This window comes from Balaenoptera acutorostrata, chromosome 2, assembly GCF_949987535.1.
Source record: "Balaenoptera acutorostrata chromosome 2, mBalAcu1.1, whole genome shotgun sequence".
In the NCBI taxonomy this organism is placed as follows: domain Eukaryota; kingdom Metazoa; phylum Chordata; class Mammalia; order Artiodactyla; family Balaenopteridae; genus Balaenoptera; species Balaenoptera acutorostrata.
The window spans coordinates 109,037,632-109,063,720 of record NC_080065.1 but is presented as its reverse complement, the minus strand read 5'-3'; the positions used below and the strand labels follow the sequence as shown (position 1 = coordinate 109,063,720).

General features: G+C 38.9%; 2 protein-coding genes across 5 annotated transcripts in view; both read right to left on the bottom strand.

The window, feature by feature from the left end:
- SNCAIP (synuclein alpha interacting protein) overlaps nucleotides 1-26,089 on the bottom strand; it is a 149,064-nt gene that overhangs the window by 83,569 nt on the left and 39,406 nt on the right. The window lies entirely within an intron of this gene.
- LOC114238647 (uncharacterized) lies at nucleotides 1,858-2,848 on the bottom strand. The gene is given in 2 exon segments (XM_028168100.2): nucleotides 1,858-2,574; nucleotides 2,576-2,848. Coding segments are annotated over 2 exon segments (990 nt in total).

Below are 26,089 nucleotides of genomic sequence, written 5' to 3'. Positions count from 1 at the left end.
CAGCACAGATGAGAATCCTGATTCTCCTTTTAGAGAGAAGTAGACAAAACAGCACTGTGCATGGGAGCATTAAAGACTACATCAGGAGTCGGTTATCTTGGCTTCGTTCTCATACCTCTCATCGTTTGTGAGCATTAAACTTCTGGGTAGCCCTAGACCAGTGGTTCTCAAAGTTCAGCCTGCAAAAGAATCAACCAGAAGGCTTATTAAAACAAAATTGCTGGGTCCAACCCCGAGAGTTCCTGGTTCAGTAGGTCTGGGTTGGGGCCTGAGAGTTTACATGTCTAACAAGTTCCCAGATGATGTTGATTCTGCTGGTCCCAGAACCCCATTTGAGAACTACTACCTAAGATCAATGGCTGATCCCAGCCCTGGCTACATCTGCACTTAATTAAAAGATGGTGACCTCTTCCCCACATCCTCCATCTCCACAGATGTTAACTTCATTAGACAGGATCCATGCCTAGTGCCCTTCTGATTAAACTTCCTCAGAGGACTCAACTAAGCATTTCCCATGAAGACCACCCAGAAACCTCAGAAGGTCTTAAGTCTCGTGTGTGTGTGTGTGTGTGTGTGTGTATTTTAATTCCCAGTGCTATACAAGGGACAGACATTGGCCTACCAAACCCTACAAAATTTGGGCCTTGGTTACTTTAAAAATTCCCTTCTCGGTAGCACTTCATGGTAACAAAGATGTTCTAAGTTTCTCCTGTTAATGAGATCCAGGTTTATAATTCTAGATGCAGCCTTTTCAGAGCAAGAATCTCTATTTAGGAATATCCATTCACTAGAACTACAATATAGTAAATCCTATGTCTACTGATAAAAGGAAAATGAAAAAATACAAGAATTGAATAAGAATTAGCTTAAAAATTCAATGCTTATACAACATGTATGCAACATAAGATATTTAAAATTATTAATCATTGAATCTGAAGCAGTTCAAATGGCTACACTGGCTAACTGTAAAAAATAAAATCCTGGTTATGTGTTTTAAATTATAATTATAATGTGCTTATTTTTATTAAAACCAAATTCCGAAAACAGATTATTATGGATATTTTATCAATTCTTCCAATTAAAATGTACCAATTTAATAACCAAAACAGGAAATAAACTCTTTGTAAAATAAATATCCCGTTTTTTCTGAAGAGGAGTATAGCTTGATATTTAGGTGATTAAGTAAGAAGAGTAAGCTAAATGTCTGTAGTAACCAAATATTTGCACATTTGTACATACACACAGGTATGATTTGGCAAGCACTAATTCTTTCATCCAATTCTTTTATCTAGCCCGAATTTACTAAAGATACTCAGAGGAAGGAAAATGATCAAAATCTATTTCTGGCTTAGATGAGGTACCACAATTGACAGTGCAAAAACTGAACATTGCATACTTAACTAATACATTTCCAATATGTGTCAAAGCATTTCAAGAAAAACATAAGATGAAAACACAAGATTACTGTTAAGTAGCTTTAGGAATTCAGCTGGGACATACGAACCTCAGTTTCCACAATATGCTATTTTTTAACACAGTATCTTACTCAGAGTAAATACTTAATCAATTGTTTGTTGAGTTCACTTCCAGATTGTGATCACTGTTGAGTCAGTCAAGAATTTCTACACTAAAAACTGTGGTATTGTCTAGAAAAACAAACATTGAGATGACTGTTCTTTCTTCCACTTACAATAACCTTGTGTTCATATGTCTTCTTCTTGCACAGTTTCCCTCAGAAGTTTTTTTCTGAGGAGGTGTCAATCTTCTAGTCCCTCTTTCAGAAACTATAATATCTATTGATGAGGCCTATGGGGACATCAGCTGAACCTTCCATTGATAGGGTCTGTTTCCCAAAGATTAAAACAGAGTTTTTTGCCAGTAAGCATATGGAGAGAGAATAACACTTGCAGGCTGTGGTGTGGGTTTTTCCTCTTTGGCATCACAGAAGGACATCAACTTCATTTTGTAATTCACCAGCATAAGCAGGAAAGGACTGAGAGCAGAGAAGCCTGAAGAGAGGGCTGTGAGAACAGCTGGAAAAAGGGCACAGGCTGCCAAGTCTTTCAAGAAACAGACTAAGACAAAGTGAGAAATCCAAAGTGGAGTGATCAGCCACATTAATAAAATACTAAACTTGGCCCCTCTTAGGATTTCAATTGCTGAATCACCATCTCCAATCCAGATGTCACCATATGTCATCTTCTTTCTTTCCGAAAGCAGAAAAGACATCCAGAAACAGACAAAGACTAAGATGGCTAAAGGAAGACTATCAATTAGAACCAGAAATACTTTCCCATAGTAAAACTCTACTTGCTTGTTTCCAAAGTCAGTTAGGCAATCCACGTTAGGAATCCTGTTAGTAGACAAGGGGTCTGTATCATTTCCTGCATTCAGGTATTCTGATTTTCTAGTATAAGGTAAAACTGGGAGGTACACTGCCACGCCAGCCATCCAAAGTGCAGAAACCACCTTCAAGGAATGCTTCTGATGGTCCGGGTTTGGAGGCTCACTCAAGTGCTGGACAGTCTGGTAAAGCTTCTGGTGGTACAGCAATGCAAAGTGTAAACATCTATGGCCAGGAAGTCGTCAGGGCTGCCATGAAGTGTAGAACTTTGCAGCCAGCTGAATCCGACATGAAACCAGAAGAATAAACTATTTTTATGACATTCACCACCAAGTTTTTAATGAGGTGGACAAATATAAGACTGAAAATCAGAAGAAAGGATGTCTCTAAACGCCCAGTCATACATTTCCTTGTAGAATAAAATAAACACACGTTTCCAACAAAGCTCACAAGGATTAGAAGAGTGCAAGCAATGATCTCAAGCACATCTGCAGAGGGCTTCATGGTAAACGGCAAATCAGTGAGCTCAGACGTCTTCTTCTTCAGTTTGAGTCACTAGGCACTTGAAAAACTTTTAAGAAGTCTTTAGTGAGAAGACCTGGGTTTTTCTAATTCACTACGTTGACACAACCCTCACCCTAAGAGTTCGGAGATGGTCTGTAACAGAATTCTGCTTGCTCAAGCTCTGAGCTGCTGGAAACAAAACAGCTTCTCAAGAGGATTCTGTTTTATCATCTCTGGGGATGTAACTATAACGAGAAAGTGCTAGGTATCATCACTTCATTAAAAGTTCTCAGAAATGTATTTATAGCACTGTAATGAGGGAGAGAACAAAATTCAATTTTTGTGACAGCAAAAGAAAGGTAGCCAGAGGCTGAAATGACCCTCTCCACTCATAAAAAATATTAAAGAAGTGAGGGTGTCTGAGTAACAATGAAGATGTCCAAATAACAAAATTACATATATTGTTATTATAAAATATTTTGTTATTATATATGACATTATTTAATGTCAAAATTATATATTTTGACATTAATAACATGATAGAGATTTATGAAGTATAGCAGTTTTCTAATTCCTCTACCATTTTTGCAAAGCAGATATACTATGACCTGTTCTGATGATCTCTTGGGGTTGTTAGGATTACAAAAGAGATGATAGAAAATACTGTGCTGCCACAGGGAAGGGAATAAAGAAGACAGCGAGGGAGAGAGGGAGGAAGGAAAGAAGGAAGGAAGGAAGCAAGGGAGGGAAAAGGGAAGGGAGGAAGGAAGACATTTTTATAAACATGGGCATTACGTCCGAGACCAAATCTTTAAACTACTGGTTAAAGAAACAGTCTGATAATTTGGAAGTCATTAGGGAGACCCCACCCAACCGCCAAGTGAGCACAAGAGGCTAGGAAAAGATTTCTGTCCTAAGTATGACCGCAGAGTACAAAGTAAGGACAGAAAAACGTCATTGAAACACGCTGCTCAAGTAATCGCTTTCTGGATGAATTCTGTTGCCCATTCTGAAGACAAACAATTTTCCCTCTACTCTATTTGCTTGTAAGTTTCTCTGTCAATCATCGTATCCTGTACTGTCACAACACAGGCTTCACTCTGACCCAGTGGTGTTCTGGAGCCAGCTTGCCCTGACTTGAGCAACTGGGCACATCTCTTCCCAACTCTGTGCTCAGTGACTGTACGTTGGAAGCTTGAAATTGGGTATGCTGAGAGTATTTACACCATGGAAATTAGCAAACGCTGCACCTCAGGGCTTTTGGTGGGGGAAGAGTTGTTTTAATTGGACAATACTGGCCTGACCAAAAAATACAGATTAGAGTGATAAGAAATTAGCTGGTATTTTACCTACATAAGGATGAGATCAGTATTAGGTACCCACCAACCCTTTTAATAAGGGTATGTGTAAGAGGTTTACAGCAGTGTTAACAAGTAGGATAGCTGGACCTTGCAATTCCACTGAGGGGAGGTGGAGTTTGGGAGCTGACACTTCCTATTAAACCCCTTAACCCCAGTTGCCTCTTAAGACAGGTAGCCAACTCGGAGTCCCCCCACCACATTTTTCTTCCCTAAGAAACATCCATAACCTCAGTGTCAACTGCAGTCAGTCAAACAGGCACCCTTGAGTTTATACTAATAACAGTAATAATAATATAGTAACAACACAATAATAATGCTCATACTGGTTACCGTTTAACACCAGTTTGAACCAGACATTGTGTTGGTGTTTTGCTTTAATAAATGTAACCTCATTTAATCCTTAATATCATTTTTGTGTCACTGATGAGAAAACAAGACCAGAGACAAAAGTAAATTGCTCAAAGCTGCTAAGTAATGGAGACAGGAATCAAAGCCAGGTATGAGTGATTCTGAAACTACTGCCTCTCCACGCTGCGGAGATTGTGGATTTTCTGTTGACTGTTCTCGATCTTTCCCTAATCATTTACAATTGGTACACCCAATTCTATAGGCTATAGAGCCTATAATACGCTCCTCTTGAGAAGAGTTTTCTCGGGTTTATAATACACAAGTCATGCAGATTTTTGGATAGCAATTAAGTCTTCTCTATTCTCCTTCAATAATAATAATACCCATTATGGGCATTTACACTTCTGCATCTCAGAAAGATCTTTAAACATTCTGTACACCAGTTCAAGATGCCTTACTTGAAACAGAAAAGGGCTGTTCCCAGCAGTAGTGAGACCCCCATTCCTGACTATGTTTAAGCAGAGGCACAATGCCTGGAGTGAGTTTGTAGATCAGTGAAACACAACCCTAAATAGCAGACAACATACAGCCCACCTTAATGTGAGATTTAATTTGGGGTAATGAAGTAAGAAATTATGTGATGCTATCTCTTAAACATGCCCTAACAGTAACAATTTGTGGCAAATACTACTGACTTAGAGCTGACGGCTAAGGGTAAAAAACGTTTTTTAAACTTCCCTCTCTAAAGGCTTACATAAATGTTTGTTTTTCAAAGGATTAGCAAACATGTAATATGTTCCTTTGCATTAGAGCAAAAGTGTGAAACATAAATGTCATTGTTTTCCTTCAGGGTTATTTATATACTAGAAAAATAGCACACATTAAAATATAAGGGGAGTAAAATTAATTCTCCTGAATGTTGGCTTGACTGATGGATAGTACTTTTGTTAACTAAGGCACAGTATGGCTAAAGAGGAACCTTCGTAAGACTGCCTCAACTGGTTGTCTACTGAGAACCTATCTGGTGCTCAGCACAGCGCTGGACTCCAAGGATAATGCACAGGAGTGGAAGCCACTGTCCCTGCTTTCAAGAGGCATGTGGTCTAGTTGTAAGAACACAGTGATGCATAATACATATGTTATATATATTATATTATGTAACATGTATGTATACATACACGTATATATCATTTCTTATAAGATATATTTAAATAAATTATTTACTAATAATCAATAAATCATGAAGAATACAATGTAATGTAATAAACTGTGTGGTCACGAGCACAAGAATAAAACACTCAGAGAAGAGAGGGACCCATGTGGGCAGAACTATTTTTAATCTCCAGTTCACAGGAAAGGAAACTGAAGCTTGGAGAAGCTAAGCCACTTGCCCTAAGCAGCAGGAAGAGGTGGCAGTGAACTCCAGACCTCTTGCTTTCGACAGGTCTCTTTGAAAGGGAAAGGGAAGGGGAAAAGTGAAGCTGCCTGACTGGTGAAGCAGAGGTGCTAAGAAACCTGGAGGCCGACTCCAAGCCTCCCCAAGAAGGGCAGTGCTGAGCTCCCAACGGCGGCAGAAAGCTCATTTCTGAGAGGCACAAACACGGCCCAGGGCAGGGGGACCCAGGAAGCCCTCCTGCGTCCTCCTCCTCCAAGGACTGCATCCTCCCCCAAGGAAGGTAACTGTCACGTGTACACTTCAAGAAGGAAAGAAAAAAATTATTCCTTTGGAAACTCAACTTTGGTTCTGCCAATCCAACTTCACTGGGGTCATTTGAGAACTGAGGCGTTCAAAGGTTCTCTACGGCTTCCATTTACTTTGGCATAAGATTTAACAGAAAAAGAACTAAGGGAGAATTTATATGGCCCAGGCTGTTTTCCAAATCGCAAACAGCTAAAGTTATTTAGAATTTACTTTAACTCGCAATCACAAGTAAAGTGGTACAGATGTAAATGCTTTCCGTGTGGCTTAAGGCAATCTAGGTTCCCTCAAATGCACGTGTGCAGTTCTAATAGTAAAGATTTGGATTCGAAATCTCAAAGTACTTCGGGTTCCTCTTGATTAGAGGCTGCTGTTACTTTATGCAACGTTGGGTCGGAGGAGAAGAAATAAAACACACTGCTTTCCTTTGGGCGTTAAGTTCTCACAGTAGCGCTAAGATAAACAAATCTTGCAGGCTGAGGGAAGGGCATTTACTCCTTTAAATTGAGTATGTAATATAAATAAATGTCTTTTAAGAAGAGATGCTTGAAACTTGATTCTAAGTCTGAATCTGCACGAGGGCACTAGTTTATTTTAATGATCAGTATAGCGCGTATCGGGGAGGGCACGCCTTCTGGAGAGCAGCGCTGCTCTAACCAAGCAGGATAATTCACTAAGTCACAGAAAGATGCTGCTTGAAATTGTCCGATTTGTTCACTGGCCAGGAACAAACTGATATTTGCATTTTTATATACAACAAAACGGAGGGAATCACCAAATCTTTTCTCTTGTAATCAATGGCTGCCTGAAGGTTTTTTTCAATTCTCTCTTAAGGCAGTGATTTTGTGACTGGCCTGGGTAGCACTGAAAACCCCCTAGCTCCAAATTAGAAGTGAATAGAGAGGAACTTCAGGCTGGCTGGGGCCAGAGCAATTAAACGGTAATTGCCTTTTAGATATACTAATGTTGCTAATTATATTAGTGTGCTGAGTGCTGGGAAATGTGGATAAGAGCTCCAGGCCACTCTGGTGGGGAAAGGGAGCTAAGATTGATTAAGCCTGGCACCGAGCTGGACCCTTCACATACGTTCTCTCCTGAAATCCTCACAGTAAGCTATGAGGAATTATTAGCTTCAATAAAGCTGAGTAACTTGCCCACTGGTTCCAGTCGTACGTGACTGAATCAGGAGGCCCACCAGGGTTATGTGGCTCTGAAGAGCAGTGGGTTGGCAGGGCCTTGAGCAAGAATGGGGAGAAATACTGGATTCAGAACTGGAAAAAATGTGGTAGCAGAGAAAGCCGAGAGAATCTGAGAACGAGGCCGTGAAGAAAAAGTCTGCAAGTATGAGGGCCCTGGTGGTGTCTTTCCTTGCTGTATGTGGAAAGGAAGGGCCCAGGATGGGGTAGCTTTGTGGGCAGAATTTGGGGAAGCCTCTCCATTAGAATACAGGAGGGCAGAAGGGGAAGACCTGCCACTGGAAGAAGAAGAGTGGCCCCCCGATGTCTGAGGCTGGAAGGCCGGGGAACCAGGAAGTAAAGTAGAGGGCAGTACCTATACATGACACTCTCTAGGCCAATCTATGAGAATGACAAAGTCTGTCCCTAGGAACCTGAAGCCAGAAGACCTGGGTTAAATCATGTATGGATTGTAAAAGGTTTGTCAGGTCATATCTGCTCTGAGCCTCAGATTCCTAATAAGGGGTTTCCCAGAGACAATGAAATATATATAGCCATGTGTGTACGTATGTGTGTGTGTGTGTGTGTATAAACCAGCACACACATATGTACACAAATATATGTTTGTATGCATGTATATGTTTATGTTTATACACTCACAGTGAGGTGTATGTAAGGTGTGTGTAACAAGGTGATCACGGGTCAAATGAAATCGTGAACCCAGTCGGAAGGCTGCAAGTGTTATATAACTGCTAGTTTTCTGTGACTAGTTCCTAAAATCCTAAGACAGTCATAGAGGTGTTTTCTGCTTGTAACTGGAAGGTGCTACGTGGCTCTTTGCCAAAGGCTGGAATTCTAAACGCACTGTCTTTGCAGCATAAGCTCAGTTCCTTGGCAGGAAGTTGTGGAAAATTCCCCCCGCCTTCTCCAGGCGTGACTCCAGCCCTGAGCCCCTTGGTCTCCATCTCTACTCTATCCTCTAAAGATTAAACCCATCTCTGGCTTTCTGCAGCTGACCACACACATCCTCAAGTCTCACCAACCCTACAAATAAAACCCATCCCAGTTTTGGATTCCATCCCATCTTTTCTCTCCTTCTACCCAAACATCTCAAGAGGGACATCTACATACATTCACTGTTGCCACTTTCATGTCTCCTTTTACTTCTTAACCCACCACAATTTTCTACTTCTTTATCCTTTGAAAATTATTTAGAACAAGATCAGCTCCTACCACTAAATCCAGTAACACCTGGACCTGTCTGACATTCTTTCTCTTTTTCCTTTAAGAGTCTAATTTTTTCCTCCCTCTAGGTCAAAGGTCTTGGTCCACTGCTCTTCCCACTCAACCACTGACCCCCCTATGTACAGCTACCCACCTGCTCCTTGATATCACTACCTGGATGCCTGGAGGCTCCCCAACTCAAACTTGACCTTACATGGCAACACCATCATCCTCCATTCGGCTGAGGTTAGAGACTTGGGTATTATTCCTGAGCCTTCCCTCGCCCTCATCCCCTCTCCCTCGCCTGCACATTCAAACATCGCATCAATTAAAATTTTATCCTTTCCATCCTTCTTACCATTTTTTAACTTACAGCTTCCCATTGTTTCTTGCTTGAATGAATTTGAGAAGGACAAAACTAAAGGCAGGGAAACTGGTACATTTTGGCTTCTTCAAAATCATTCTCTGAGTCTACACAGCTTGTAACACAAAAATGGCCTTGACCCTTTCCTACTGAAAACGCTTTGGTGTCTTCCCACAGCCCACAGGGCAGAGAGCCAGTTCCTCCACCAGGCACATGAAGGCCCTCACGGGGGGTGCCTGCCTACTGTTCAGCTCCTCCGGATGTCTGACTCGCACCAGAAACTGACATGACACTGGCATCCTGTGTACACTCCATGCTGTTCCTTGTCCCGGGTTTCAGCTTAGACTGGTGTCTCTGTGTACACCCTTTTCCTCTCATGACCACCACCCCAAACCCTCCAAACCCCTACCTTTGGCTATTCATTTACCAATCAGTGGTGCAATCACTTGCCTATTTACTTTAGATCCACTCTCTCAGGTAACTGGACTTCCTAAGCACCGTTGCCAGCTGACTGGCTTCCTGGTAGGTCCTGCTAAGGGCAGATTCGGGCAGAAGATTAGAGGGCAGCACTCTCTCTCTCTCTCCCCCTTTCTCTTTCTCACACACACACCCCCTTGCTCTGCTACAGGCGGTGTCTCCTGCATATCATCAGCTCCCACAAGGCAGCACCACTAGCATCATTCTTATTATTCTCAATTGTGCTAGAAGGCCCTAATTTGTGGGTGGTAATGGACCTCTTTCCTTTATCCTCTCAGCCCTTGGGGCGGTAGTGGCATTCCTGCTTTTGCTAATCTCAGGATTGCCTTATCGTGCTTACTCTGGTGTCTCAACTCTTCCAGCACCAGAGTAACTAGTGCCCTATTTTAATTTCCCTCTGTTTGAAGTACCTACAGTGGTTTCTGTTTATTCTGACTTGACCCTGACTAGTTCACTTTGTTTACTCTTTAAGCTTATTCTTTAAAGACTCAGCTGAGGGGTTACTTAGGAAGTAACTCCTAAGGAAGCATTCAAACCTACACCTGACTTCGAGTATAGATTATTTCCCGCCCCTTCCTTCTCTGCAAAGTTCCGGAGCAAATTACATTCAGTGTCCACAGCGTAACTTAATATTACTATCTGCTCACACATCTGCCTCCCCCATGATAAGATCCTTCGTGTTGTTCACCATAATCCACAGTGCTCAGCAGAGTTTGGCATATGGAAGGCACTCGAAAATTTGTTGAATGAATGAAAAAGTTCACTGAATGAAGCAAGAGAACCAAACAAAGATTTTTTATAAGAAGTTAACTTCAGCTTAGCCACAAAAGGCATCCAAAATTTTCCACACCGGTACTGTAGAAAAGTCTTACCACAGAACAAATCATACTTTTATATTTTAAAATAAATATAGGACATACTGCATTTGGGGGAATGACATGTATCATAAAGTCAAAGTCATAACTCCAAAAAATTTAGGGTTCATAGTTCCAAAAAGTTCAGACAGGGAATTGGGGAAAGTAAGAAAAAGACGGACATCTGACAACATGAACACTCCAAACAAGACTGACCAAGGGTCAGGGAGGGCAACAAAGCAGGCAGGAACCCAAGGGGAAAAATCCCCACCACTAATACAAATGACAGGTTCTTCTGAGATTGATTTTATGTTCAAACTGATTTCATGTTCAAACTCTAGCCTTACCTGAATGTCTTATATGCACCTCTTTTTACTACTATTCTCCTCTGTGTTTCCTTTCACTAGAGAGAGCCATTGAAGGCTACTATTTAAAAAATTATTGAATAGAAGGGAACTTCCTCAACTAAATAGAGAATATTTACAAAACCTTATAGCTAGTACCATAATTAAGGGTGAGAAACTCAAAGCCTTCCCACTAAGATCAAGAACAAGGAAAGGATGTCCCCTCTCACTGCTCATTTTCAACATTGTACCGGAAGTCCTAGATAATGCAATTAGACAAAAGGAAATAAAAGGTTACACATATTGAGAAAGAAGAAATAAAACTCTCTTTGTTTGTAGAGGACATGATTGTCTATTTAGAAAATCTGAAAAATTGACAAAAATCTCCTGGAACTAGTAAGTGATTACAGCAAGGTTGCCAGGATACAACGTTAATATACAAAAATCAATTGCTTTCCTATATACCAGCAATTAACAAGTGGAGTTTGATACTAAAAGCACATGATTTACATTAATACTCCAAAAAATGAAATGCTTAGATATAAATCTAACAAAATATGTACAATATCTATGTGAGGAAAATTACAAAACTCTGATGAATTAAATTGAGGAAGAACTAGATAAATGGAGAGCAATTTCATTTTCATGGCTAGGAAGACTCAATATTGCCAAGATAGCAGTTCTTCCCAACTTGATCTATAGATTCAATGCGGTCCCAAAGTCCCAACAAGTTATTTCATGGATACTAACAAACTGATTCTAAAATTTATATGGAAAGGCAAAAGACCCAGAATAGCCAATACAATATTGAAAAGAACAGCAAAGTTGGAGGACTACCTAATATGTACTATAAAGCTATAGTAATAAGACAGAGGAGTACTGGTGAAAAAATAAACAGATCAATGGAACAGAATAGGGAGCCCAGAAGCAGGCTCATCTAAATATACTCATCTGATATTTGACAAAGGAGCAAAGGCAATACAATGGAGCAAACACAGTCTTTTCAACAGATGGTGCCGGAACAGCCACATGCAAAAAAAAGCAATCTTGATATAGACCGTACACCCTTCATAAAAATTAATGCAGAATTGATCATAGATCTAAATGTAAAATGCAAAACTATAAAACCCCTAAATGATAGCATAGGGGAAACCTAGATGACCTGGAGTATGGTGATGACTTTTTAGCTAACACCAAAGGCACAATGGTGAAAGAAATAATTGATAAACTGGACTTCATTAAAATCAAAAATTTCTCCTCTGTGAAAGACAATGTCAAAAGAATGAGAAGACAAGCCACAGACTGTGAGAAAATAGTTGTGAAAGACACATATGATAGAAGACTGTCATCCAAAATATACAAAGAACTCTTAAAACTCAACAATAAAAAAGTGAACAACCGATTAAAAAAATGAACCAAAGATCTTAACAGACACCTCACCAAATCAGAAATACAAATGGCAAATAAGCATATGAAAAGATGCACCATATCATATGTTATCATAGAAACTGATATTAAAATGATAAGATACCACCACACATCTATTAGAATGACCAAAATCCAGAACACTGACAACACCAAATGCTGACAAAAATGTGGAACAGAAGGAACTTTCATTCACTGCCACTGGGAATGTAAAATGGTACAGCCATATTGGAAGACAGTTTGGCAGTTTCTTACAGAAGTAAACATACACTTAGCATGCAATCCAGAAATTGTGCTCCTTGGTATTTACCAAAAGGAGCTGAAAACTTACGCCCACATGAAAATCTGCACACACATGTTTACAGCAGCTTTATTCATAACTGCCCAAACTTGGACGCAATGATGACCTTCAGTAGGTGAATGGATAAATAAGCTGGAGTACATCCAGATAATGGAGTATAATTCAGCGCTAAAAAGAAATGAGCTATAAAACCATCAAAAGATATGAGAACCTTAAAGTCATATTACTAAATGAAAGAAGTCAATCTGAAAAGGCTACATACTGTAGTGATTCCAACTACGTGACATTCTGGGAAAGGCAAAACTAGAGAAAGAGTAAAATGGGAACAGTGGTTGCCAGGGGTTTGGAGGAGGAGGGAGAGGGATGAATAGGCATAACACAGATGATTTATAGGGCAGTGAAAATACTCTGTACAATACTATAATGTTGGATATGTGTCATTATACATTTGTCCAAAACCATAAACTATACAACACCAAGAGTGAACCCTAAAGTAAACTATGGGCTTTGAGTGAAAATGATGTGCAAATGTAGACTCATCAGCTGTAAAAAATGTACCACTCTGTCGGGGGATCTTGATAATGGGGGAGGCTGTGCACATGTGGGGACAGGAGGTCTACAGGAAATCTCTGTACTTCCTCTCAATTTTGCTGTGAACCTAAAACTTCCTAATAAAATAAAGTCCTTAAAAAATACTGATTATCTAGCACGATCCTATCAGTGTGCAAATTAAGGAAATTAAATCTAGGAGGGACAAGTGACTTGCTTAAGGCTGCATAGTTTTCCAACTGCAGAGTTGAGAAGAGGACACAGGTCTCCTCAGTCGTTCTGCCTGCGACACTTTTCAAATTTGTTAAAAAATAAAAAATATAAGTAAATAATAGTACTAAAAATAAATGAAATGAAATTAATGAAAAAAAACTTATTTTTTTTGACATGAAGGCAACTTGACCTCGGGTGGGCCACTGCCCATGTATTCATACCGAAGCACCCAGTCCAAATGACTTCACTAGTGAGACATGCATAAACACAGGGTGCCACACTTTTTCTACAAGCAGGCAAAGGTCATGGTGGTACAAATGATACATCTGTCTTAAATACAACATTTTAAGACTATGCACCAAAAGTCCGTACACCAGAAACTAACACAACATTGTAAATCAACAATACTTCAATGAAAAAAATGAGTCTCACAACTACGTCAAATAACTGAACAATAAGCAGCTGAACACAGACGCTTATTTTTTCAGAGGAATTATATGTGGTGGCTTGTTTTAAGATATTTTTCAGCTTTGAACCATTTAAAATCAACCAAGAGATGCTTTATGAGTCCTCACCAGTTTCTAGCATTGTTCTAGGTGCTAGGGCAAATAGGGATTATGTTTTCTTTCTTCCTTTTTCCCTTTGTATTTAAGTCATGTTGGGTCCACAGTTGAAACACTCAGGTTTACTTCTAGTTCTACATTCATTTCCCCTTTTCCTGGACCTAACTGTTTTAGGTGAGGTATGGCGAAGGGAGCAAAACTCAACCATCAGGGCCCTAGTCAATCTCAGCCACCTTACACAGGGTTTCCCAGAGAAGGAACTCTGTCACTTCAGACCAAGACCCTCCTGGGAAGCAACGCCAACTTGTAGAACAAGAGTTCAACTCCTTGAACTCTCGGCATTAAGTGCAACAAAGTCAGTGAGACAACAGAAGCCACGGTACCTGGAAACTCAATGTTTTATACATAGATTCTTTCCCTCTTGACCATATGTTTCGTCTGTGACTCAAAACCTTATCAAACTTTTCAAACTCCATCCTCCAAGGGGAAGCTAGCTGGAGCACATGTTGCTACATTATTCAATTCATTTGCATGTGTTTGTTATCATTATATCATTATTGGGTGGGATGGGCATTGCCAAAGTCTCTGAGTGGTTCATGCTCAGTTCAGCCTCAGTTTGCCCTCTGTTTCATTTGTCAAACTCCAATTGAGTTCTTGGCTTGTTCCACTCTTGTTATCTAGTGAAATGTAGACATTCTCCAGTTTCCTCCTCCTCCATTTAATCTGATCCTGCATTTGCTAACCAGTACACATTCCTATGAGTGCTCTGACTTCAAACATTCCATTTCTACTGATAAGCCTTAAAATTTCTCTGTTCTAATCCACTATAGTTCTCTTCAAGTCAATACTGTAGTTTTCCTGCACATCTTTGAGCTTAACAGAGGACAAACCTGGCTCTCCACCATTATTCTTTCCATTTGCTCCATTCCTGGGTTCAAACAACACCCAGATTCCTGAATTTCCAACACACCCCCGGTGGTGATTTATACTGGTGATCTTTGTACCTCAGTGGGCAATGACATTTGTATTCATCTCACACTCCTGACAGATCTCTATCATCCAATGATCACAGGCATTTAAGTGATAGAGACTCAGAATCTTCATCTGTAAAATAGGAACATTTGACCTCTGAGTGTTGTTTAAAAATTTTTTTTATTGAAGTATAGTTGATTTAGAATGTTAATTTCAGGTGTACAGCAAAGTGATTCAGTTCTATATACCTATATCTGAATATATATATTCTTTTTCAGATTCTTTTCCATTATAGGTTATTACAACATTTTGAATATAGTTCCCTGCACTGTATAGTAGGTCCTTGTTGTTTATCTATTTTATATTTAGTAGTGTGTACATGTTAATCCCAAACTCCTAATTTATCCCTCCCCCTTTCCCGCTTTGGTAATCGTAAATTTGTTTAGTAACTCGAAATCTGAGTCTATTTCTGGTTTATAAGTTCATTTGTATCATTTTGTTTAATATTCCACATATAAGTGATATCATATGATATTTTTCTTTCTGTGCCTGACTTACTTCACTTAGTATGGTATTCTCTAGGTCCATCCATGTTGCTGCAAATGGCATTATTTCATTCCTTTTATGGCTGAGAAATATTCCATTGTATATATGAATATATACCACATCTTCTTTATCCATTCATCTATTCATGGACATTTAGGTTGCTTACATGTCTTGGCTATTGTAATCAGTGCTGCTATGAACACTGGGGTGCATGTGTCTTTTCACATTAGAGTTTTCTCCAGATACATGCCCAGGAGTGGGATTGCTGGATCATAAGGTAACCCTGAGGGTTTTATGGAGATTAAATGAGTTCATGTAGGCAAAGTCCTTAGAATAGCGCTCAATAGATGTTAGTTGTTACTGCTTTTATTATTATTTTCACTACAAATCTACTACAATATCCCCAATGATAATCAAAAATTACTCAATGTACCAAGGTCAGTGACAATTAGGAAATCAGGATTCTGCAGCTGGAATTTAAAACATTCACACGTTTTCTTCCATTTTTAGTTGTTCCCAAACTGCATCCATAGTCCAGTAGTAGAAAATTACAAGGGTCACTCTTTCAAAATCATTACTGGCCAGTTTTATGGATGGTTAAAAGCTGATTGTGCTGACACAGGTCTGAGGAAGCATGAAAGATCTTCCCCCCCCCCCCTTTTCTGTGTCTGGTCTGTCATTAGAAACTGATTATGTGGAAGCAGAAGATCAAATGATACTGATGGAAAAGCTGATGTGGAAAGCCCAGGGGACAGCATGAGCAAACATGCTGAAAAAGATCATGCTGAGGACCTTAAGGTCAGTGATACAGCTCTTCATCAAGGGATGAAAATAATTCTATTCAGGGAGGCCTGGTTATCCAACTTCCCACAGTTTCAAGGTTGCGTAGAGATAGAAGAGTCATCATAATATGAAAATTTTCATGAATTGGCTGTTTTAGCCCCTCTGCCCCCAACATCCCACCCTGCTTACAAGTAGCATCTCTCTGTATCCATTAAATCTACATCTGTGGAAATCAGTCCCACACTGACTGTGGGATGTTTCAAACCTTCCTTCAATGCAACACAAATACAGCGCAAGTGGATTGGAAGCAAAATTGCAAAGCTTGCAAAAGATGCAGGATCCATGAAGTCAGAAATAGTGATGTTGATTAACTGCTTAAAATACACATCAGGTCACTGGAAAAAGTTGGAGCAGTTAGTAATTTCAGAAACATATCAACAAGGATGATGGTGCAACAGATGTTTCACAAGAGAATGACTTGACTATTAAAAGAAAAAGACAAGGCTTTAGATAACTTGATGAAGCACAAGGACATTTGGGTTTTTTTTTTTGCAGAAATGACCATCATTATGTACTGCAAAGATGAACACAAAATAAAGGATGTCGTGTAATATGAATGTATAATTTTGTTGAAAGAATTAACGGCCAAGTCATTCTAAAGATCTAACCTAAATCTCATTAAATATAGGCATAGATGCACTTATTTTCATAATTTCAATTTAACTTTTCAAGACAAATTCCAATGACATGAATTTTGTTTGTGTGTTTTACTGTTTACTATGAAAACATGTTCTAGTGTTTACTGACTTGACTTTTTAAGTGGGCTTTTATTCCTCTCCTGATTACTCTCAGATAATGAGGACCTCTGGTACACATAATCATACTTTTTTTCATGGAGAATACTTGGAGACATTACAAAATAAAACTTAAGTGCTAAGTGAAAGCTATCCAAAAAATTTCTCTTCTCCAAGTAGAGTTCCAGCTAATGAATTTCATGAAGCTAAAGAGACAGTACTGCTCTTTGAGCAGCTACCACATGCCTAACTTCTAAAACTTACAACCACCCTGCAAAGTTGTTATAACCATCCCCATTTTAGAGACAGGAAAACTGAGACACGGGATAAGTACCAGTCATTAGTTCACAGAGCAGGTCATTGGTGGAGAAAGGATTGCAATCCACAGTGAATAAGATTCCTAATGTCCTGAGGAGACAGTATACAGGGGGCTGGATGCTGGAGTTGGTGGGAACCAGTAGTTTCCAGTTCAGTCGCTAATACAACCCTATTCATTACCAGTCTTCACAAGAAGGAAACTGCGATGTAGTTGCTGGGCATGGCTGTACATCCAGCCTGTCAGGAAGACAGAAGATCCAGAGTTCCAAAGCGGCTCCAGGAATTCTGTTCAACGGGTGCTGCTGTAGAGAGCTGAAGTGCTTCCAGGCATTCTTACGTATTTGCTTGTTGTGGGATACTCTTTTGAGGGGAAAAGCTGGCTATGTTACTAAATATTTAGGTCTCAAGGAGCCAAAAGCAATGCTGACATCAAAATGTTAAAATCCAAAAAGAACTGTGGGAAAGTGGTTACAGGTGCTCCCTGGAACAATGTTTTCCCACTTCTGCATGAAACAGCCTGGCCACAAGTACAGATAATCAACCTTGACTGCATAAAAAGGTCCTTAAAATCCAGTAGGTTTTCCAAGATGTAGCATGTTCCATACACAGGAATCCTTGCAGTATAGATCGTCCTCTTGAGAAGCTGAAGGCATTATTATTTGTGGCTACAAATAACAGAAACAAATAATAGCAACGCATGCTAGAAACCTAGATCTTTATCTCTAAAACTACAGATTCACGGGCTGCTGAGCCCTTGGCTTTTAAAGACATATTATGCTCTACTTTTTCCAATAAAAATTAGTATGACTTTCTGCTAATAGCTATTACAGTTCTCTCATAAGATCTTATTAAATAAAGGTATTCACTAATTCATTAAGCTTTCTGGAGAAAGGCATAGTGAATCTGCAAAGTGTATTTGTTTTGTTCAAGATTTAAACATCCCATGTTGTTACTCATGGTAACAGAACATTCAACATGAAAGCTATTCCAAAATTTAAATGTTCTGACATTATTTTGATAGTTCAAATCTAATGAGTTCCTAGAATCTAGACTTCAGAACATAATTTAGTAAATTATTCTGGGCTTAAATGATATATTTCTCTGGCTTAAAACCAAACAAAAGTGACAAATCACTGTTTTTAAAACGATTCTTATTTGAAAATAATTTTCATATCAACTACACGGAATGATTTCCTATCTAGACAATTGTATATTAAGAACTGTTTTTTAAAAACCCTTTAGAGAGTGTATTTAAAGGTTTCAGATAATTTTTAAAATATTAAGTTAGAAGAAAACCTTAAAAAGCCAAGAATCAGACTTAGTTTTAATAGATGTGATTTGTTACAAGGAAGACACAAATTCTTAGCTCTGGATTACCTTACTTCTTATTACATATATCTAGAAGTTTCTCTGAGTTCAAAAGTTCACAGCGACAACTTATAGGGGTCTTAGCTCTGAAGCAAGCCAGAAGGAAAGTGCTGCTTTTAATCAACACTCAGCTATAATCCTTATGCTGAAACATCTCTCCAATCGGTGTGATGTAGAGTGCTGTGAGTTCTTACACTGCCAAGACACTTCTAAAAAGTGTGGTTTCCACCGGGTAAATGCAGAAAGGTTACACAAATAACCTGCAGGTACACACATTCCATATTTCTAACTTTTGGAAAGTGTAGCCTTAGAGAGAAAAAAAAAAAAAAACAACATTGTGCATACATCCTAGAGATAAAGGGAGGAAAATGGTTTATCGTGTTAGACAGAGACCAGGAAAAATATGCTTTTCTCCTGGAAGTCTGATAATGTCTTTATTTGAAGGTTGGAGTCCCCAAAGTGAGACTCTAAGCAGATGAGGTGAAAGACGGCAAATGGAGGGGAATTAAAAAGGATTCCATTATGAAGATTAAAGATTCCCCCCAAGTCTCCCCTTATATATTAAAAAACATATTTTTTAAGCCTGAAATTTAAGCCTATTTTGGGGTATGGAAGGATTGGAGACAAATACTAAAGTGATGAATATATCTCTTCCTGAAAGATATAAGGCTGTTCCTTCCCTCCTTCTTCTTTCCTCCCTTCCTCCCTCTCTTCTTCCTTCCTGCCACCCATTTATTGAGCATCATGTGTCAGACACAGCCATTGAGCATTCAGCAGTGAACAAGCAAGACAGGCTCACTGCCCTAAGAAAACTCATTTTTTACAATATAGTTCCTTGTGTTATACAGTAGGACCTTGTTTTTTATCTATTCTATATATAGTAGTATGTATCTGTTAATCCCAAACTCCTAATTTATCCCTCTCCCACGTTCCCATCTGGTAACCATAAGTTTGTTTTCTATGTCTATGAGTCTGTTTCTGGTTTGTAAATAAGTTTATTTGTATCATATTTTAGATTCCACATATAAGTGATATCATATGGTATTTGTCTTTCTCTGACTTAACTTCACTTAGTATGATAATCTCTAGGTCCATCCATGTTGCTGCAAATGGCATTATTTCATTCTTTTTTATGGCTGAGTAATATTCCATTGTGTGTGTATGTATATATATATACATGCATATATATGTGTGTGTGTGTATATATATATATATATATACACACCACATCTTCTTAAAAGAAATGAGAAAACTCATTTTTAATGCAGCATCATACAATAGAACTTTCCGTGATAATGGGAATGTTCTATACCTGCATTGTCTGATATGGTAGCCATGAGCAACAAGTGACTATTGAGCACTTGTAAGGTGGCCAGTGCAACTGAGGAACTCAGTTTTAGATTTTATTTCATTTTAATCTGTTACATTGAAATTTAGAGACTTCCCTGGTGGCACAGCGGATAAGATTCCACACTCCCAGTGCAGGGGTCCCAGGTTCGATCCCTGGTCAGGGAACTAGATCCTACATGCATGCCGCAACTAAGAGTTCGCATGCCACAACTAAGGAGCCCATGTGCTGCAACTAAGGAGCTGGTGAGCCACAACTAAGGAGCTGGTGAGCTGCAACTAAGGAGCCCTCCTGCTACCACTAAGGAGCCAGCGCTCCACACTAAGGAGCCCGCCTGCCACAACTAAGACCCGGTACAACCAAAAAAAAAAATTTTTTTTTAAATAGCCACATGTGGCTAATGGCTACCATGTTGGACAGCACAGTTCCAATGGATTAATCAGACAATAAACAAGTAAATAAATAAGTATATAAAGTATTTTCAGGTTTGGATAAGTGCAATAAAGAAAAACAGTAGGTTGAGGATGACTAGGGGGAGAAGGTTGGACTTTTTAAATTATGGTGGATAAAGAAAGGCCATTTTCTGTAAGACAAAAGGCAGCAAGGCACACATAATGTGGGGGAAGAGGATTCCAAGTAGAGGAAACTGCAAGTGTAAAAGGCCTGTGGTGAGAGGGAGTGCAGCAGAGAGAGCAGAAAGGTTGGTGTGGAAGAGAACAGGCATGAGTTTGAGGAGACCAAGTCTGAGAAGCAGGTGGAGGGGTGTGGTGCATGGCCTTATGGCCCATGGAAAGGAGTTCAGAGTTTACTCTGATGTGGAGGGAAGCCAGCGAACGGTTCCAACTGGAGAGTATCATGAGTTAATTTATATTTAATGAGAGCTGACGACCAGCTGGTTGGAGACCAGACTGCAGAAGTGGAAGAGTGGAAACAGCAGTCAGGAGGGAACCATGTAGTCAGGCCTGATGCTCCAGTGGCTTGGCTAGGACCACGCCAGCGCCAGACTCCAATATCGCAGGAGGGTGGAGCCAACAGGCCTTGGTGATGGATGATGGGTGGTGAGAATATATGTGTGTGAGAGAAAGGAAAGGAAGAGATCAAGGAGGACGATTCCAAAGAGAGTTGTAGAGCTAATCCCAGCATCACCAGACTCTGGGGAGGGAGTGCCATTTGAACCCTTGAACAGTGTGAGAAAAAATGGTGCTCAAACTCCCAGGAGCAGTCAAACCATAAATGCCTTTATCAATATGTCAGGAAGCCTGTGTGTGTGTGTGTGTGTGTGTGTGTAAAATTTTAAGTAAAATGTGCCCAATTATTTCAGTCCAGTCATAAAGAACTTCTTTAACTTTAGGCATATAAACTGTGTAATCACATTTTAAAAAGGAAGCCAACTCTTGCAACATCTATTGTTGCCAAAATACATTTTGGCATACTATTAAACACAATCTACATATATTTAAACATGCATAAATGCCACCCACCTTCAAAACCAGTTATTCTAAACCATAATCATATGCTATCTAGTAGGAGAGTTGGGGTACAGACCACTTAAATCTCTCATTACTGTGTTGTTTTCAAGTGTTTAACCCTGGAATTGACAACATATGTTCCCTGACATGTCCATTGGTGTGTTATGCACAGAAAAGCCCTAGAGGGGCCTCATAGATACAATGGTGTCACTGTATGTATGCATTTAACTTAAATTCAACTCTACATTGAGAGGGAGGAAGAAAGGAAAGCAATTGACATAGCGTGAGAAATTCCACTCCCTATTCCCCTCTACGAATCTAGGCCTGATAATGAACATGAGACTCAAGACAGGAAATTAGCTGTTCCACCCACTGATTTGGTTCCCATTTATTTCATGCTGTGGGGATCTTACCATGTCGGTGCCCTTCTAGTGTTACTTTTTCCTATAATGTGGCCCTACATCATCTGATGTGCAAAGACAAAGCAGTGTCTCCAACGTTGGAGGAAAAACTGACAGCACTGGGCCTATGGGAAGGTGGATTTTAAGGGCAATTTAATGGGCATTCAAGGGTCATTTTGACTAGACATAATTTCTGCCTCATGCCGTGAGTTTATAACCTAATCGCCTTTTAGGATGGGGCTTCACTCTATACCATCATTGGCAGAGAGTTGCTTCAACTTTACTCAGAAGGAAAATCATGAAGGATCTTAATATGACTATCTCTCGGTTTGAAAGAACTTGAAAATCAAGCTTTCTCAAGATTATTTTTAGGGGAGGCCATCCTATATATGAAGGGCATTGACACAAACAAGAGAGAATATACAAATTTTGAGGGGTCTTACCTAATAAATTTATGGCCTATGAAACATGGTTTTAATGAGTTGAGTTTGTTGTGTGTTTATTTATATAACCTGTGGAGAAGTAACAGGAAAGTCCTTGCATGGAATTTGCTTACCTCTCTAGAAATGTCTATGGTATGAGGCTAAACTCTTGAACAAAGAATGTATGTACCCGCCTCACACACGAACTTTTATTCTACTAAAGATTTACATGATCTCAAAACCCAAACATTCCTTTGGAACATAAAACCAGAATTTATATCCTGGCACTTGCAAATTTGGGAGTGATGCCTAGAAAAACAAACATGTTTTCTTTAATTAGCCCTAAAGGAAAAGAAATACAACTGGAAATTAATATTGTTGGTTTTAAAATGCAATAGAAAACATGGTTCATAAACTCCAAAGGAAATCTGAATTTGTCCTATGCTTTACTCTGAAAAAAAAAAAATTATAAAAATAAATAAAAGGCCAGTTGATCTGCTTTAAAAGGGATGTTTCATTTACTGTTTTTGATTAGTTTGTGTTTTTGCTCATGTTTAAACTCCTACTAGGCTGATCATTGAAAATATCATATAACCCTAGTCACATAATGTTAACATGATTATTTCACTATATATCTGCTCCAAGACAATCAGCTCAGTCAGGGCAACTTTCCTTTCAATTGCCTTTGCTGAAAAGTTGCATAAACATCCAAGTCCAGTTAATTCTTTCCATGGGCTTTAAGCCTCATTGACATGCAGATGAGAGCCTGATCAAATGACAAGCCTGGGAGCCTAGTGCTATGAATGAGTTTACCCGCACAGAAATGATGGGGACTCCAGTCTACAGGCCCAGAGGAGGATGCAGCAAGAATTCTCTCTGCTCTCATCAGAGCCTCTCTGGAAGACCAGTGTCTCTTGTAAAGAATATTAAACTACACACAATTCTCAGAACGTTCTTCCTTGAACATAACAAAACATGCAACAAGTAGAAGTGGGAAGGAGATTCTAGCCTGTGCCTTAACGAAATGAAATGGCCAGCTTTCTGTAATAGGAAGATTAACGTCAATCAAGGAAGTGCAAACTCAAATGTCTATTAGGCAGGGCAGGTCATGTACATGAGTCAGCTAGAAAGCCTGACTTCTAAACTCCACAGGGGCAGGGACTGGCTGGGTCAATCTGGTTTCCAACTATATCCTAGCTTCCTGCCCCATAGCTGAGACACAGTACATGCTCAATATATATGCATTCAATAAGTTAATAAATGTTGTCATCAAGTAGTTGTGTAATTTGGGCAAATCACTGTCTCTAGGGGAGCCCTTCTTTTCTTCGCTGCAAAATATGGTGGTTGGGTCATACCAGTGGTTTTCACACTGGCTCTGCCTCACCTCACCTCCATCTTGGGCCCTCTGTACTTTTCCTGCTTTAACTTCAGCAGCTGTCTTTCCCCCCCAGTTACCTTATAATTGTTATAACTATTTTAAGCTTTTGGTTTTGAAAAGTACACAAATCGTAACTGCACAGCTTAAAGAATTTTCACAAACTGAGTCCATCTCCCTCTTACACCTTATCAGTCACTGCCCGCCCCAACCCTAGCTAACCACTATCCTGAATTCTAACACAACAGATTGGTTGGCCTTGCTGACTTTATATAAATGGAATCACAAAGTATGTACTCTTGTGTCTGGTTTCTTTTGCTCAACAAGGTGTTTGGAATATTCATCCATACTGTTGTGTATAACTGTTAATTCCTTCCAGCTCTAAAATTCTACTGATACTAACTACTAACCCCATACACAAGAAAAAAAATACTTTTGAAAACATCCAGGGCAATATAATGGATCACAGTAATAAACAGAACCATAAGCAGATAGAGCCTAGGCAATATCATCTTTGTCTATATGTGTGCTAAAGGATTTCCCATGTAGTTGGGGTTCTGTAGCCACAGGGGATGAGGAACTGGAAGCTGGTGATCATTCCAGAACTGTTCTAGATAAAGTTCCTAAGAGCCTACAGTTCTATTAACTGTTCAGTTAGAGCCATAGCATATCAACTATGGTTAACCATATACTTACTTGTAAAGCGAAGTGTAAAGTGAATAGCGTGTAACTCAATTGCATGAAGATAACAAAAGGAAATATTTGTTGAAAAATGGACTAATATCCTCTCTTCAAGGAACTCAATGGTCCTTGTGGGCATTTGCCCACAATGATTTTTTTCTTGGCTTATAACTATGAGGACTAAAAAGCCCAATTTTTTTTTTTTTTTGCCCCCAGAATGAAACTTTTATTTATTTTTTATATACCTCTTTATTGGAGTGTCATTTCTTTACAATGTTGTGTTAGTTTCTGCTGTGCAACAAAGTGAATCAGCTATATGATTACATATATCTCAGAAGCTAAGCAGGGTTGGGCCTGGTTAGTACTTGACTGAGAGCCTGATTCTTTTTACAAGGTTCGTAGTGGGCAAGAAAAAGCTATCTGGAGAGAGGGAGGAATAGGCAGACACAGAAGATTTAAAGGGCAGTGAAACTACTCTGTATGATGCTGGAATGGTGGATACAGGCCATTATACATTTGTACAAACCCATAAACTGTAGGACACCAAGAGCAAACCCTAAGGTAAACTGTGGACTTTGGGTGATAATGATATGCAAATATAGGGTCATCAATTTTAACAAATGCACAACTCTGGTGAGGGATGCTGATAATGGGGGAGGCTGCGCAGGTATGGGGGCAGGAAGTCTACAGGAAATCTCTGTATCTTCCTCTCAACTTTGCTGTGAATTAAAAATTGCTCTAAAAATAAAGTGTATTAAAAATATTGTGGAAAGTGGGAGAATTGACAAATTTCCAGGAACTTCCCATAAATCATGCAATTTCTGAAATATTTATATTAATAATTTATACAGTTGTAGCATGAGGAAGGTTGAGAGTCTATTTTTATTAGACAGCTCTTCCCATGAACGTTTACAATAATAACATTTCAAACAAAACTGCTTCTAGCACTTCTCTTTTTATAAGATGAAAGTATAAATCTTTGTGATAGTTCCAGTGTCTCTGAAATCTCAAAACTTGTTTTAGGTGTAAAAGATATCCTGGTAATTTATTTTATTTTATTTTTTCTGCATTTAGGTTCTGAATTTGGGAAGGCAAAATTCCAAAAGTTTTCAGAGAAAATGTAGGCACTTCATTGAGCTAGGATCATGGATGACTTTCAAACAATATTTGGTAACAAGGTAACAAGAAAACATTTAAAAATAATCAGAAATGATAAATAAAACTAAAAAGAAACTTAGTTCTTTCATAAGTGAGAAATTTTTGCCTTTTTTTCTTAGTAATCAAAGATATAATAAGGTCAAAATAAAGCACTTACTTAAGTTTTGCTATCTAGAAAAATAATGAAAAAGTAAATAATAATCCTTGATTTTGTATATAAGAGCGTTAATTAGTAAACCAAAGAAACAAGGCCATCAAATTGAGCAAACTTTTTAAGATTTTTAACAATTCTCATACCTTGTTTTCTGACACAGATATTATAAACCAGGGCAAATAATATTTACTTTCCAAGTTCGGTTCTTCTTTAGAACAGAGGACTTAGGAGGTCTGTGAGGTCAAATCTTATCTCAGAATAATGGTATATGTTCTTTATACTAATATGCAATGCATTAATATCAAATCAATAAATATAAAAGCTATCTGAAATTTTTAAAAGGTTGAAAAACTTTTAAAAACCTCCAAGAACCTTTTCTGTAGGGAGGAACTATTTTCTCATCCTTATATAGAACCATGAAGAAAGGTTTCTAATGTTTATGATCCCACAAAATATTGCAAATCAAAAAAAAATCACTATAATTCCATATTTACAATTTGCCCTTCAGTAAGAGAAGTAGAAAGCTCAGTAATCAGAGAAGATAACTTAGCAAAA